Raw genomic sequence first — 15,769 nt, forward strand, 5'->3', positions numbered from 1 at the left:
CTCGAAGATGATACTGGGAGAACTAGGGGAAAACCTTCCAGTAAAAAAAAATTAATGCACCATCCTCATGATTATTATTGTTGTTTGTTAGTTAGAATACAGCATGTGGATTCCAAAAATGTTTTATTAATTTGCAATCGTAAATCATACATTTCCTAAATGAACCCAAGAGCCTGGTACAGTGATACCTTACAAACGCTTTAGCGAACAAACTTTTTGCCTTACGAACGTTAAATTCGCGAGAATATAATCTTGGCATACAAACTATTTTTCGGGAAACACACGGAGCGCCACAATGAGTGATGTGTCGTTCGCGAAAGAGCCCGTTCTCCTAACAAGGAGCTGAAACTGGCAATCAACTTTTTTTGTCCTCTATTCCCCGCCCCCAGTCTTCGGTTAAAGCCGCACGTGATTGGTCAAGATCCGTAGTAGAGGAGGGAGGGGACACAGAGCAGGACATAAGAAGGCAGACGACAGAAAGAGTGAGAAAATGGATAGAAAACCCATTGACATTTGGACTCGTTTCAACTTTATTGATAGTTCAAAGGCAGAGTGTAGACTGCAAGGTTAAAATATCCCATTAATCAAGCTCCACAAATAACCGGCACAAGCCATCTGGACAATTTGAACAGAAAATACAAGCAAGGGAACCAGCTATTAATGACATTTCTAGTGTGTCTGACTGCATCTGTTGCTGTTGCAATATCACAACTTCCAAGATTTACAACCAGAGCTCCTTGAGACACTTTATGCAAAATGCTATCCATTCCATCAAGCCATCAATGACCATCACAAAGGTAAATAAACTTTATTTTACAGTAGTTTATTTCTTTAATTATAATACCATGGCACATTTATCATACATAAAATTAGGTATATTGTGTGTAGTATTAAGAATCAGAATCAGAATCATCTTTATTGCCAAGTATGTAGGACACACAAGGAATTTGTTTCCGGTAGAACACGCTGCACTAGTATCGTCGTCAAAAAAACTGCTAAGTGGCACTATACTATACTATACTATTAAGGCTTATTTAGTTGAAAATTATGTTTTATGGGGACCTGGGAACAGATTATTCTCATTTTAATGGTTTCGTGTGGGAAATTCATGTTTGGAATAGACACTTTTCGCCTTACACTCACTTTCTGGGAACCAATTAAGTTCGTAAGCCAAGGTATCACTGTAATTTCAATTGGGAATCAGCGATGTGAGATGTTAGCTAGCATTAATCATTGAAGTGATGAATTTTGAGCTTCTTTCTAATCAATTGTTCTCTCTTCTTCAGTCTTGGACATTGGAAAAAGAGACATCATTTTTCTCCTTGACAGTACCATGGGGGCAACCGTTATCAACTCGGTACGCGAGTTCATCCGGAGGTTCGTTGACACCATGCCCATCGGGCCGGACGGCGTGCAAGTGGGCGTGGCTCAGTTCAGCAATGCTCCCCGATTGGAGATAGACCTCAATTCCTATGGAACCAAGAATGAACTCATGGCTGCTTTAGGCCGGATCAAACCCAGACAGGGCCAGGCGGTCAACATCGGAGCGGCCTTGGACTTTGTAAGGACAGACATGCTGCGGCCCAATAAAGGCAGTCGCCTCCAACGAGGCATCCCGCAGCTTTTGCTCTTAATGACAACTAAGAAGTCCACAGACGACGTAACTGGGCCGGCCACGGCTCTGCAGCAAATGGGCGTCCTCACCTTAGCTGCCGGTTCCAAGGTGGCCGATGAGCAAGAGTTGAATCAGATTGCCTTTGACGAAAGTGCCGTGTTCATGATGAGGGACTTCCGGATGCTACTTCGTAGCCCAAAATTGATCATCGACCCACTTTCCACTCTCGCTGGCGTCATGGTGACTGAAGTGCCCACTGAGCCAGGTAACGTTTCGTCCCACCAAAAACATCCATACATTTTCATCCTTCATCATTTCATCCAAATGTTTTTTGTTTTCCTCAGTGGTGGAGATCACAACAGTACAGACCCAAAGAGTGGTCCGAGACATTGTTTTCCTCGTGGATGGCTCCAACTACATTGGCAGCACAAACTTTCCATATGTGCGAGACTTCATGATTAACGTGGTCAATCAACTGGAAGTGAACCCAGAGAGAGTCCAAATCGGCCTCATGCAGTTTGCCGAGCAGCCCAAAATTGAGTTTTATCTCAACACCGCTCGCGACAGGCAAGATGTCGTGGACCGGATCTCGCAACTGAGATTGATGGGAGGCTCCTATTTGAACACGGGTGGTGCCATGGAATATGCTCTTCGCAACATGTTCAGTGTGGCGGTGGGCTCTCGCAAGAAGCAGGGAGTCCAGCAGGTGCTGGTTCTCGTCACAGGTGGTCCCACCCAAGATGAAATGAAGACTGTTGCTGATAAGCTGGCTCTTGGAGGGGTTCTGACCTTTGTGGTCAGTTCTGGTCAAGCAGACCAGACCGTGCTGCAATCAGTGGCCTTCGTACCCGACTTGGCTTACCACGAGACAAGTTTCTCTTATTTGCCAGCCGTGGCTGAACAAATCATGCCAAAGTTAATCACTGTGGTTGGTGATACGAATCTGGCGACAGGCACGGAAGAACCTGGTGAGTTATTTTGTATTCTGAACAACTAAAGCGTATTTTGGTAAAAGTCCATAACATGTCTTTTGTATGACTTTTTCCACAGCGGTTGTTGGATTTGAAAGGGATGTCGCCTTCCTCATTGATGGTACGGACTCTGTTCGGTCAGACTTTCGATACGTCCGGGATTTTATCCTCAAAGTCATTGAACCACTTGACATCGGGGCTGACAGAGTGAGAGTGGCAGTGGTTCAGCACAGCGAGAGGCCAACACCTAATTTCTACCTGAACACCTATCAGACCAAAGACGAGGTTGTGACAGCCGTCAGTCAAATGGCACTCGCCGGAGGACGCAGTCTCAACACAGGCTCAGCTCTGAAGTTCATGAGGGACACTATCTTGTCCGAGAGCTATGGTAGCCGCAGGGCACAGAATGTTCCCCAGTTTTTGATTGTTCTGACCGGAAGTAGATCCAGGGACAATGTGAAAGAGCCTGCCGGCGTACTGAAGACCGAGGGCGTTGTGCCATTTGGCGTAGGCGTCAAGGATGCAGACCGAAGGCAGATCGAGGAGATTTCGCACAACCCTTCCTTTGCCTTCAAGGTGAACGAATTCAGTGAACTCGACACCGTGCCTCAACAACTCAATACCTACGTGAGCCTTCCGACAACCGAGCTAGAGATCATTCTCCGGGAAGGTAAGAAAAAAAAAACACATTTCTGCTGTTTGCTCAATGGTTTCGTCAATATCTGCAAATTGTATGTGTTTTACATTTGTAGTACAAGGTCATGCTGTAAAACGAGATATTGTGTTCCTACTGGATGGCTCTGAAAACACCAGAAATGGGTTTGCAGACATAAAACTGTTCCTTAAGAACACAGTGGAGAGTCTCAATGTCAATGAAAACCAAGACCGGGTGTCTGTGGCTCAGTTTGCCGATAAGCCCAAGGTCAACTTTTACCTGAACTCCCACATGTCGAAGAGTGGCATTCTGAAAGCCATTGAGAATTTAAGGCACGGTGGCGGTGGAAGACGCCTTAACGTCGGGGCGGCACTGGAGTTTGTGAGACACCACGTCTTCAACGATTCCACTGGCAGCAGGCGTTTGGAAGGCGTGCCGCAGATTTTGATTCTTTTAGTTACAAACCCATCCACAGATGACGTGAGGATCCCAGCTCTCGCTCTTAAGGACCATAAAATTATGCCTGTGGGGATTGGATTGGGCAACGTCGATTTTTCAGACTTGGAAATGGTTGCCTTTGAACCTGGTTTAATTTACAAAGTTGCCCGTTTTGCCGAGTTGCCCACAATCCAAACTAAACTCGTTCCCGCACTGAATTTTAAAAAAGATGCCAGTGAGTCAACATCGGATTTTACAGGTAAGACGCCAATCCTAACAATCGTCTTCATGAATTCCGACGATTCGAAAAAAAAAAATGTTTCCTGTTTCTTAGCCTTCCAAATGTAGCACTCTTTTTCCACACCACGATTCCTTCTGTTCTTTGAAATACTAGGGACCGCTCTTTCATTCTCTGCATTTATAGACTCTGAACGGTCTTTCTGTCTGTATTTACATAATTGACGCAGGCCGCAATAAGAGGGACCTAGTGTTCCTTCTCGATGGTTCAGACGACTCGAGAAACGGGCTGCCAGCTTTTCGGGAGTTCATCAGAAGAACAGTAGAACATCTGAACATTGATGATGACAATGTCCGGGTTGCCGTCCTTCAGTATAGCGACGACATCAGTGTTTACTTTAACTTGACTGCCCATGGATACAAACGAGCCATCATCTATGCTGTTAGAAGCATTCGGCATAAAGGAGGAAGGTCGAGGAACACCGGGGCCGCACTCGACTATGTTCGGGATTACATTTTCCACACTGCCTCTGGAAGCAGAGTTCTCCAGGGAGTCCCTCAGATTCTTTTTTTATTGACTGGAGGAAAATCCAATGATGAGATTTCAGCATCAGCAGCTGACCTCCGTCGACTTGGTGTTTTAACTTTTGCTATTGGAATGAAGGACGCAGAACAAGAGGAGCTAGAAAAAATTGCCTCCTCTTCTGCTTATGTTTATAATCTACCCGTCTTTGGTGAACTTTTGTCTGTCCAACCAGACATAGTGTCATTTGTTGAGGTCGGAAAAGCACTTGAGCTTCCTGGAGGTAAGAACTGGCTCTGGTTTTGCTTTAGATTGAGACATTGGCTTCTTTGTTCAAATTTAACTGCATCAGCATCTGGAACGTCTGTCCATCAGTTCCATATCGCTTGAAGTTTCTCGTCTTGTTCAAAGAAACTTGGTTACCCTTTTTGGGTCTGATGCACTTTCCTATTTGAAGACCCTTCTCTTGAGACGTTCTCCATTGCCTCCGTTTTATAAAGCTCTTCCTTGAGCCAATGATTATTGCATCATTGACATGGAATATAGTATGTCTTCTCTTGCATTATGTATCACATTTTTCTGTACACACATGTCCTGCCTTTCAAAATTCCAAGTGTATCACTTTCCTTTCTTGAACGATTTATATATACAATAACTACTACAACAATATAAATGATGTCATTTCAAGTATTTTTGACCTTAAATGAGGTATCACCTATTTTTCCCACCAGCGCAAAAAGACTCCCCACAAAGAGACATTGTGTTTCTGGTGGATGGTTCAGATGAAACTTTGAGTGAATTTCCGTACATTAAAAGTTTCATTAAGCAAGTGGTTGAAACACTCAATGTCGGTGAGAAAAGGGACCAGGTCTCTGTGGTCCAGTACAGCAGTGATCCACAGATGTACTTCAATTTCAACACCTACAGTGATTTACAAGATGTTCTTACGAGTGTTGAGCAGTTGAAGCACAAAGGTGGTGGCCCTCTGAACACTGGGGCAGCTCTTGAATATGTAAGAACCAACACCTTCGCAGACTCCTCTGGGAGTCGGCATAAAGAAGGTATGCCTCAGATATTGATTCTGTTGAGCGGGGGAGCATCTCAAGATGAGGTCAAGAGCGTTGCCACCGCTCTTAAACAGGACCAAGTTGTCACCTTTTGTGTTGGAACCAAAAATTCTGATCTACTTGAGCTACAAACCATTGCACATGTACCGTCCTACGCCTTTGCTCTGCAACAGTTTGAGGATATTGGACAAATCTATCAACAGCTAGTTTCTTTTGTGAAACGGGTGCCACGGCAAACCAGGTCAAAGCCTCAGATTGTACTTGGTAAGCTAATTAAGCACCTCCCCTTACATATCTTAGCAAACTGTATCTTGGTTTCCTGTTGCCAGCCACACACCCACTCAGCAAGCTAGCTTGATAGTTAGCTATTTTCCTGCCTGTAGTTTTGTTGTGTTGAGCCAAAAGGCAATCGAAGCACCTATCTACAGCTTTCCGACTTATCGATCCATGCATCAATCTAATTTAATATTTGTTTTATGTTGCCTTTGTGGTTACAGATTCCGTGAGACGTGACATTGTATTTTTACTTGACGGATCCGATAAGTCTCAACCAAGATTCCACGATATTAAGGACTTTGTGTTAAGCATAGTAGCAGAGCTTCACATTCATGCAAACAATGACAAGGTGGCTGTGGTACAGTACAGCAACACAGCACAGATTCACTTTGACTTGGGGCATTTTTCTTCAACTGACGAAGTTGTTGACACAATAAAAGATCTGAGTCACAAAGGTGGTTCGCCGAGCAATATTGGCGCAGCCCTCCAGTATTTGAGGGAGCATGTCTTTAACCCTGATGCGGGTAGTAGATTTCCAGAGGGTGTTCCGCAAATCCTTTTTGTGCTGAGCAATGAAAGGTCGGCTGATGACATAAGAATGCCGGTCAGAATGCTGAAAGAGATTGGGGTGATCATAGTTGCCATTGGAACAGCGAATGCCGATACCCTCGAACTTCAGACAATGTCTCATGAAGCTAAATATGCACTCTCTGTAAGCAATTACATGGAACTCCCCACTGCTAAGGAAAGTGTTCTGTCAATACTTAAAGAGGCTGACCACCATTTAACGCAATCAGCCCCAGTGGAGACTTTTGGTAAGCCTTTTGTGTGTGTAATTGTTACGACATTTTTGAAAATGTTATTGGTTCAAAAGGACGATTCAAAACAAGAAAATCTTATCTCCGCAGTGATTTGTTACGGCAGCTGATTTGTATTACATTTTTCTCTTTGCTACAGAAACAAGGAAACATGACGTGGTGTTTCTGATCGATGGATCATATGACTCACGAAATAATTTTGAAGCCATAAGAAAATTTATTGAACAAATGGCGGAAACCTTGAGCCTTAATGACAGAGACCAGATGGCTGTCGTTCAGTACAGCCGCAATTCCACTGTCAATTTCTACCTAAATTCTTATTCATCGAAGACGGATGTACTCAATTCCATTCGTACCATGGGGCATAAGTATGGCAGACCCCATTACCTTGGCAAAGCACTGGAGTTTGTCAGAGACAACGTATTTGCATCTTCGGTCGGAGGCAGACGTGCATCTCTGGTTCCTCAGTATCTGTTCGTTTTTAGTGGCGGCAGATCCAAAGATGATGTACGAGGACCAGCACAATCACTCAAAGAATATGGAATAAAGACCTTCTCTATTGGAACAAACAATGCAGACACATTGGAAATGCTAAATATTTCTTTTGCGCCATCATACTATTTTTCCGTCACGAGCTTTGCAAATCTGCCAAGTGTTCACGAATCTGTCAAAGCGATGTTGAGAGATGTCGATGATACGACTGGATCTACGCCTACTGTTGGTAAGATGTAGAGCCCTTATGTTGGAAAGAAACACAACATCGTTTGCGAGCGTAAAATTTTAACAGCATGCGTGTGCTATTTCAGGTACTTCCACAGAGACACAATTAGAACTTGGTCCTCCTGCTGACATTGTTTTCCTAATTGCTGCATCTGATTATATGCGAGCAAACGAAGGATCCATTTTGAACTCTGTGAGACAGTTTGTTCAAGAAGTTGAAATTGGACCAAACAATGTACAAGTTGCTGTCATTCAGTACGGCACAGAGGCCACAGCAGAGTTTGTCTTGAACTCCTATGGACAGAAAGATGATGTGATGACTCACCTGAGCAACATAAAACTGAGGGGAGGGTCCACTGTGAACACGGGTGCGGCTCTTGACTTTGCTAGAAATTATGTGTTCACTGCATCAGCTGGAAGCAGAGCCCAGCAGGGAATCCCTCAGACTATGATTGTCATAAGTGGGAAAAGGTCTGATGACAATCTTGCAGAGCCACTGGAGGGCCTGAAAAATACTGGCATTGTCCTTTATAGCATTGGAATGCATGATGCAGATAAACAAGAAATGGAGGAAATATCACACAGTCCTGAAACTGCGTTTTATATCAACGAAACATCGATCTTGCCCATGTTGACAAAAGATTTGCTCTCTGCAATTATATCGCGTGATGGCATACGCAACACTGGCGTTGGTGAGTTGTAATAACTTCCAATTTAAAGGACAACAGACACCATTTTTTTGTTTCCAAACTGACATCAGAAAAACTTTTACAGCATCTAAAATACCCAAAACACGCAGGCTGATATTTTTAGTCAAACGCAAAACACCAATAAAAATGACTTAAACTTGCCCAAAACTGCCACTAATGAGCTCAAAACTGGAGAGACTCAGAAAGTCCCGCCCCCAGTTCGTGACGTCTCGTCAGGATACTCCTTCACAAACTGCCTTGCTCCAGAATCAAAACAATGGCTTCAGAGAGTTCAGATTCGGAAAAAGATCATTTCTTGTTACTCATCCAGTTGAATATGATTCAAATAGTTCGGAAGAGGAGAGCATAAGTGTTTGCCATCGATTAAAGAAGTCCTTCCGTATCAATTCCAGCCGTGTAAGCAAAGCGACGAAACTGGTGAAGGACACGACATATGAAGCATATATGAAGCTCTGTGAATAAGCAATATAGCATCAACTTCGGTGAGATGTGGCATATAAGGACATAAATAACAAATAATAAGCTACAAGATGTCAACATCGATGCAGATTGCTTCATGGTTTTGCATGCAAAACATTGTTTAAACTTTCAAGATGAAGAGTTATGAACTCGTATCTCCTCGGCTGGCGCTATACTGCTCTGCTCCGTTGGAAATGGCTGGTTTGTCCGCTGGGAATGTGTGTAAACTTACACCGTCTTTATCCGTGTTAACACAATTGGCTGGCACACAACGCTTCACCATCGCGTTATTTATGTAGTTTTCCTTCTAATTTCGGAATCAACACTGTTTTCAGACGAAACAAAGTACCCAAAATGCACCGTGTGTCGCTTATTCGGTCAGGGGCATTCCCTCAGCGACATCACTCCGGCATTGTCAACTGGAAAACAAGACTTCATGAATATTCAGAGCGAGTCTTAAAACGTAAAATATAGCTATATGCGGTGGAATCTTGGTAAAATGGGGTCAGTAGAAGCCATTTGCAGTGATTTTGCAAATTATGGACATAACTTGTCCGGGGCGTCGGTTGTCCTTTAAGAGCTAACAATTGCATCATTTAAAAAAAAATAACAACAACTAGGTGAAAATATTGCTATCGTACTTTAGATTTGGAAAATGTCACCATCAATCAAAATGCGGTCAGTAGAAGTCATTTGAAGTGATTTTACAAATTATGGACGCAACTTGTCTGGATGTGTCGGTTGTCCTTTAAATGCGTGTGTGTGCCTATAATTATTGCTTCGGTTTATTTAAAACAACAAGACTTATCTTGAATGGTTTCTGTTATTTTCTCAGCCGCCACTGACACCAAAAATGATATTGTATTCCTTCTGGATGGTTCTGATGGCACAAAGAATGGATTCCCTGCTATGCGTGCCTTTGTTGAGAGAGTGCTACAATCATTTAAAGTGGAACAAGAGGGTGACCATGTCTCTGTAGTCCAGTACAGCAAAGATGCAGTGGCCAATTTTTATCTGAACAGCTACACCACAAGAGAGGATGTTGTCAATGCAGTCAGAGGCCTGAGACATAAAGGAGGCAGACCCCTGAACACAGGGGCTGCCCTCCGATACGTCAGGGACAATGTCTATACAAAGTCCTCAGGGAGTAGACGTGATCAAGGTGTTCCACAGATATTAATATTGCTAAATAGCAGACGGTCTTTTGATGGTGTTGATGCGCCAGCCTCCGCTCTCAAAAAACAGGGCATCTATACAATATGCATTGGAACTCAGAGCTCGGACAAAAACGAGCTGCAGAAAATATCCAATGACCCAAGCTATTCTATAGCAGTACAAGACTTTGCTAGCCTACATAATGTCCAAGAACAGCTGTCCTCTGTAATTAAAAGAGTGCTGAGGGCGACATCCAAGACGACAACAACAACTGGTGAGCAAGTTCTACGCCCAAGCATGTAAAAATGGACTTGCATTAAATGTAAATAAGGTTTGCGATTGTAGACATTACAACTATAGATCTTGAAACTGTGTGCCTTTTTTGTATTGCAGTAAAAAGTAAGGGACGGGATGTCGTTTTTTTGTTGGACGGCTCTAATGCCACAAGAAATTCATTCACAGCAATGAGGGACTTTGTCCAAAGAGTCGTAGAGACACTGAGTTTGGACGACGACAAAGATCGCGTCTCCCTGGTTCAGTACAGCAGGGACCCAGCAGTCCAATTCTATCTCAACACGTACTCGACCAAGGGCGAGATCCTTGACATTGTCCGAGGATTGAGGCACAGAGGTGGAAGACCTCTCAACACCGGAGCAGCTCTCCAGTACTTGAGGGATAATGTCTTCACAGCCTCTGCCGGCAGCAGACGCCTTGAAGGAGTCCCACAGGTCCTAATCTTGCTCAGTGGTGGAAAGTCTTCGGACAGTGTGGAAGCGCCAGCTTCTGCACTCAAACAGCTCGGAGTGCTGATCTTTGCTATCGGTACTAGAAGCTCAAATAGCGGAGAGCTGCAAAAGATAGTTCACGACCCCAGATATGCTCTATTGGTGCCTGAATTCAGAGACCTCCCAAGTGTACAACAGCAGCTTCAGTCTTCTATGGAGGCTGTGGTGATTGACATCTCCCCAGATAAACCATCAGTAATTGGTAGGTGTACAAGTATATCGGTAACCGGGCACGGACACCTAATCCGATCCCCACTACTGGGGGAGCTAATTTCGTGTTCGCGCAAAGGTTCTGTTTATCATTTGTACTCCGTCTTTCCTCAGCGGAACCTAAAAAGGATATTGTGTTCCTTCTGGATGGTTCTGATGGCACAAGGGATGGCTTCCCTATCATGCGCAAATTTGTTGAGCAAGTACTGCAGAGACTCAATGTGGGCGCAAACAAAGACCAGGTCTCTCTGGTCCAGTACAGCAGAGATCCAGAGGCCAATTTTAATCTGAACACCTATACCACAAAAGATGATGTTGTCAATGCAGTCAGAGGCCTTAGACACAAAGGAGGCAGGCCCCTCAACACGGGGGCTGCCCTCCAATATGTGAGAGACTTCGTCTTTACAAACTCCTCGGGGAGTCGGCGCACGCAAGGTGTTCCGCAGATCTTGATCCTGCTAAATACCGGCAGGTCTTCTGACAGCGTTGACGTGCCAGCCTCTGCTCTCAAACAGCATGGTGTCTTTACAATCAGCATTGGAACACAAAGCTCTGACAGGAGCGAGCTGAAAAAGATATCTCAAGACCCTCGCCATGCTTTCGTGGTGTCTGACCTCTCTGAGCTCCCCAGTGTTCAAGAACAGCTCTCCTCTGTAATTAGTGGGGTACTCACAGACACACCCACAACATCAACAGTGACCGGTAAGCAAGATATCGATACAAAACATACAACAGGTTGACTGTTATTTAAATGTGTATAAAGGTTCGTTTTGATATTTAGCTTTTAGGCGATCAGAGACAGGGATCTTAACACCTCATGTTTTGTTTACCGCAGAGGAGAGATCGGGAAGGGATGTGGTTTTCTTATTGGACGGCTCTGATGCCACAATAAACTCATTCACAGCAATGAGGGACCTTGTCCAAAGTGTCGTAGAGACTCTGAGTTTGGATGACGACAAAGATCGCGTCTCCCTGGTTCAGTACAGCAGGGATGCAGCAGTCCAATTCTATCTCAACACGTACTCGACCAAGGGCGAGATCCTTGACATTGTCAGAGGATTGAGGCACAGAGGTGGAAGACCTCTCAACACCGGAGCAGCTCTCCAGTACTTGAGGGATAATGTCTTCACAGCCTCTGCCGGCAGCAGACGCCTTGAAGGAGTCCCACAGGTCCTAATCTTGCTCAGTGGTGGAAGGTCTTCTGACAGTGTGGAAGCGCCAGCTTCTGCACTCAAACAGCTCGGAGTGCTGATTTTTGCCATTGGTACTAGAAGCTCAGATAGCGGAGAGCTGCAAAAGATAGTTCACGACCCCAGAAATGCTCTATTGGTGCCTGAATTCACAGACCTCCCAAGTGTACAAGAGCAGCTTCAGTCTTCTATGGAGGCTGTTGTGATTGACATCTCCCCAGATAAACCATCGGTAATTGGTAGGTGTACAAGTATATCGCTAACCGGGCACGGACACCTAATCCCATCCCCACTACTGGGGGAGCTAATTTCGTGTTCGCGCAAAGGTTCTGTTTATCATTTGTACTTCGTCTTTCCTCAGCGGAACCTAAAAAGGATATTGTGTTCCTTCTGGATGGTTCTGATGGCACAAGGGATGGCTTCCCTGTCATGCGCAAATTTGTTGAGCAAGTACTGCAGAGACTCAATGTGGGCGCAAACAAAGACCAGGTCTCTCTGGTCCAGTACAGCAGAGATCCAGAGGCCAATTTTTATCTGAACACCTATACCACAAAGGATGATGTTGTCAATGCAGTCAGAGGCCTTAGACACAAAGGAGGCAGGCCCCTCAACACGGGGACTGCCCTCCAATATGTGAGAGACTACGTCTTTACAAACTCCTCAGGGAGTCGGCGCACGCAAGGTGTTCCGCAGATCTTGATCCTGCTAAATAGCGGCAGGTCTTCTGACAGCGTTGACGTGCCAGCCTCTGCTCTCAAACAGCACGGTGTCTTTACAATCAGCATTGGAACACAAAAGTCTGACAGCAGCGAGCTGAAAAAGATATCCCAAGACCCTCGCCATGCTCTTGTGGTGTCTGAGCTTTCTGAGCTCCCCGGTGTTCAAGAACAGCTCTTCTCTGTAATTAGTGGGGTACTCACAGACACACCCACAACATCAACAGTGACCGGTAAGCAAGATATCGATACAAAACATACAACAGGTTGACTGTTATTTAAATGTGTATAAAGGTTCATTTTGATATTTAGCTTTTAGGCGATCAGAGATAGGGATCTTAACACCTCATGTTTTGTTTTCCGCAGAGGGGAAACCGGGAAGGGATGTGGTTTTCTTATTGGACGGCTCTGATGCCACAATAAACTCATTCACAGCAATGAGAGACCTTGTCCAAAGTGTCGTAGAGACTCTGAGTTTGGATGACGACAAAGATCGCGTCTCCCTGGTTCAGTACAGCAGGGATGCAGCAGTCCAATTCTATCTTAACACGTACTCGACCAAGGGCGAGATCCTTGACATTGTCCGAGGATTGAGGCCCAGAGGTGGAAGACCTCTCAACACCGGAGCAGCTCTCCAGTACTTGAGGGATAATGTCTTCACACCCTCTGCCGGCAGCAGACGCCTTGAAGGAGTCCCACAGGTCCTAATCTTGCTCAGTGGTGGAAAGTCTTCTGACAGTGTGGAAGCGCCAGCTTCTGCACTCAAACAGCTCAGAGTGCTGATTTTTGCTATCGGTACTAGAAGCTCAGATAGCGCAGAGCTGAAAAAGATAGTTCACGACCCCAGATATGCTCTATTGGTGCCTGAATTCAGAGACCTCCCAAGTGTACAACAGCAGCTTCAGTCTTCTATGGAGGCTGTGGTGATTGACATCTCCCCAGATAAACCATCGGTAATTGGTAGGTGTACAAGTATATCGCTAACCGGGCATGGACACCTAATCCCATCCCCACTACTGGGGGAGCTAATTTCGTGTTCGCGCAAAGGTTCTGTTTATCATTTGTACTCCGTCTTTCCTCAGCGGAACCTAAAAAGGATATTGTGTTCCTTCTGGATGGTTCTGATGGCACAAGGGATGGCTTCCCTGTCATGCGCAAATTTGTTGAGCAAGTACTGCAGAGACTCAATGTGGGCGCAAACAAAGACCAGGTCTCTTTGGTCCAGTACAGCAGAGATCCAGAGGCCAATTTTTATCTGAACACCTATACCACAAAAGGTGATGTTGTCAATGCAGTCAGAGGCCTTAGACACAAAGGAGGCAGGCCCCTCAACACGGGGGCTGCCCTCCAATATGTGAGAGACTACGTCTTTACAAACTCCTCGGGGAGTCGGCGCACACAAGGTGTTCCGCAGATCTTGATCCTGCTAAATACCGGCAGGTCTTCTGACAGCGTTGACGTGCCAGCCTCTGCTCTCAAACAGCATGGTGTCTTTACAATCAGCATTGGAACACAAAGCTCTGACAGCAGCGAGCTGAAAAAGATATCCCAAGACCCTCGCCATGCTCTTGTGGTGTCTGACCTCTCTGAGCTCCCCAGTGTTCAAGAACAGCTCTCCTCTGTAATTAGTGGGGTACTCAAAGACACACCCACAACATCAACAGTGACCAGTAAGCAAGATCTTGATACAAAACATACAAAAGGTTGACTGTTATTTAAATGTGTATAAAGGTTCGTTTTGATATTTAGCTTTTAGGCGATCAGAGACAGGGATCTTAACACCTCATGTTTTGTTTACCGCAGAGGAGAGACCGGGAAGGGATGTGGTTTTCTTATTGGACAGCTCTGATGCCACAATAAACTCATTCACAGCAATGAGGGACCTTGTCCAAAGTGTCGTAGAGACTCTGAGTTTGGATGACGACAAAGATCGCGTCTCCCTGGTTCAGTACAGCAGGGATGCAGCAGTCCAATTCTATCTCAACACGTACTCGACCAAGGGCGAGATCCTTGACATTGTCCGAGGATTGAGGCCCAGAGGTGGAAGACCTCTCAACACCGGAGCAGCTCTCCAGTACTTGAGGGATAATGTCTTCACAGCCTCTGCCGGCAGCAGACGCCTTGAAGGAGTCCCACAGGTCCTAATCTTGCTCAGTGGTGGAAGGTCTTCTGACAGTGTGGAAGCGCCAGCTTCTGCACTCAAACAGCTCGGAGTGCTGATTTTTGCCATCGGTACTAGAAGCTCAGATAGCGGAGAGCTGCAAAAGATAGTTCACGACCCCAGAAATGCTCTATTGGTGCCTGAATTCACAGACCTCCCAAGTGTACAACAGCAGCTTCAGTCTTCTATGGAGGCTGTTGTGATTGACATCACCCCACATAAACCATCGGTATTTGGTAGGTGTACAAGTACATCTCTCAGAGACACCTTATCCAATTCCTACTACCGGGGGAGATAGTCTCATGTTCGTGCAAAGGTTCTGTTTATCATTTGTCCTTCATCTTTCCTCAGCGGAACCTAAAAAGGATATTGTGTTCCTTCTGGATAGTTCTGATGGCACAAGGGATGGCTTCCCTGTCATACGCAAATTTGTTGAGCAAGTACTGCAGAGACTCAATGTGGGCGCAAACAAAGACCAGGTTTCTCTGGTCCAGTACAGCAGAGATCCAGAGGCCAATTTTTATCTGAACACCTATACCACAAAGGATGATGTTGTCAATGCAGTCAGAGGCCTTCGACACAAAGGAGGCAGGCCCCTCAATACGGGGACTGCCCTCCAATATGTGAGAGACTATGTCTTTACAAACTCCTCAGGGAGTCGGCGCATGCAAGGTGTTCCGCAGATCTTGATCCTGCTAAATAGCGGCAGGTCTTCTGACAGCGTTGACGCGCCAGCCTCTGCTCTCAAACAGCACGGTGTCTTTACAATCAGCATTGGAACACAAAAGTCTGACAGCAGCGAGCTGAAAAAGATATCCCAAGACCCTCGCCATGCTCTTGTGGTGTCTGAGCTTTCTGAGCTCCCCAGTGTTCAAGAACAGATCTTCTCTGTAATTAGTGGGGTACTCACTGACACAACCACAACATCAACAGTGACCGGTAAGCAAGATATCGATACAAAACATACAACAGGTTGACTGTTATTTAAATGTGTATAAAGGTTCGTTTTGATATTTAGCTTTTAGGCGATCAGAGACAGGGATCTTAACACCTCATGTTTTGT

At 45.2% G+C, this 15,769-nt stretch overlaps 3 protein-coding genes across 3 annotated transcripts in view; all 3 read left to right on the forward strand.

The window, feature by feature from the left end:
* The window catches only part of LOC148894468 (uncharacterized), a 62,153-nt gene that overhangs the window by 10,553 nt on the left and 35,831 nt on the right, over window positions 1-15,769 (forward strand). Inside the window, exons 4-19 of the mRNA XM_089002923.1 lie at window positions 1,287-1,880; window positions 1,960-2,583; window positions 2,666-3,256; window positions 3,339-3,938; window positions 6,004-6,597; window positions 6,740-7,321; window positions 7,407-8,012; window positions 9,325-9,918; window positions 10,038-10,631; window positions 10,754-11,341; window positions 11,475-12,068; window positions 12,191-12,778; window positions 12,912-13,505; window positions 13,628-14,215; window positions 14,349-14,942; window positions 15,058-15,645. Coding sequence (XP_088859049.1) covers window positions 1,287-1,880; window positions 1,960-2,583; window positions 2,666-3,256; window positions 3,339-3,938; window positions 6,004-6,597; window positions 6,740-7,321; window positions 7,407-8,012; window positions 9,325-9,918; window positions 10,038-10,631; window positions 10,754-11,341; window positions 11,475-12,068; window positions 12,191-12,778; window positions 12,912-13,505; window positions 13,628-14,215; window positions 14,349-14,942; window positions 15,058-15,645 — 9,513 coding nt within the window. The remainder of the gene's footprint in view (window positions 1-1,286; window positions 1,881-1,959; window positions 2,584-2,665; window positions 3,257-3,338; window positions 3,939-6,003; window positions 6,598-6,739; window positions 7,322-7,406; window positions 8,013-9,324; window positions 9,919-10,037; window positions 10,632-10,753; window positions 11,342-11,474; window positions 12,069-12,190; window positions 12,779-12,911; window positions 13,506-13,627; window positions 14,216-14,348; window positions 14,943-15,057; window positions 15,646-15,769) is intronic.
* On the forward strand, window positions 3,996-4,899 carry LOC148894469 (collagen alpha-1(XII) chain-like). The gene is made up of 2 exons (XM_089002137.1): window positions 3,996-4,004; window positions 4,104-4,899. Exons 1-2 carry the CDS (start codon window positions 3,996-3,998, stop codon window positions 4,827-4,829), a joined length of 735 nt encoding a protein of 244 aa, XP_088858263.1. The 3' UTR covers window positions 4,830-4,899.
* Window positions 5,143-5,860, forward strand: LOC148894470 (collagen alpha-3(VI) chain-like). Its single transcript, XM_089002138.1, has one exon. It carries the CDS (start codon window positions 5,143-5,145, stop codon window positions 5,857-5,859), a length of 717 nt encoding a protein of 238 aa, XP_088858264.1. The 3' UTR covers window position 5,860.

This window comes from Hippocampus bargibanti, linkage group LG08, assembly GCF_051943395.1.
Source record: "Hippocampus bargibanti isolate YZ-2025 linkage group LG08, ASM5194339v1, whole genome shotgun sequence".
Lineage (NCBI taxonomy): Eukaryota > Metazoa > Chordata > Actinopteri > Syngnathiformes > Syngnathidae > Hippocampus > Hippocampus bargibanti.

Coding starts and splice junctions, on each gene's coding strand:
- LOC148894470 (XM_089002138.1), top strand. CDS start 5,143: ATGAGGTATCACCTATTTTTCCCACCAGCGCAAAAAGACTCCCCACAA.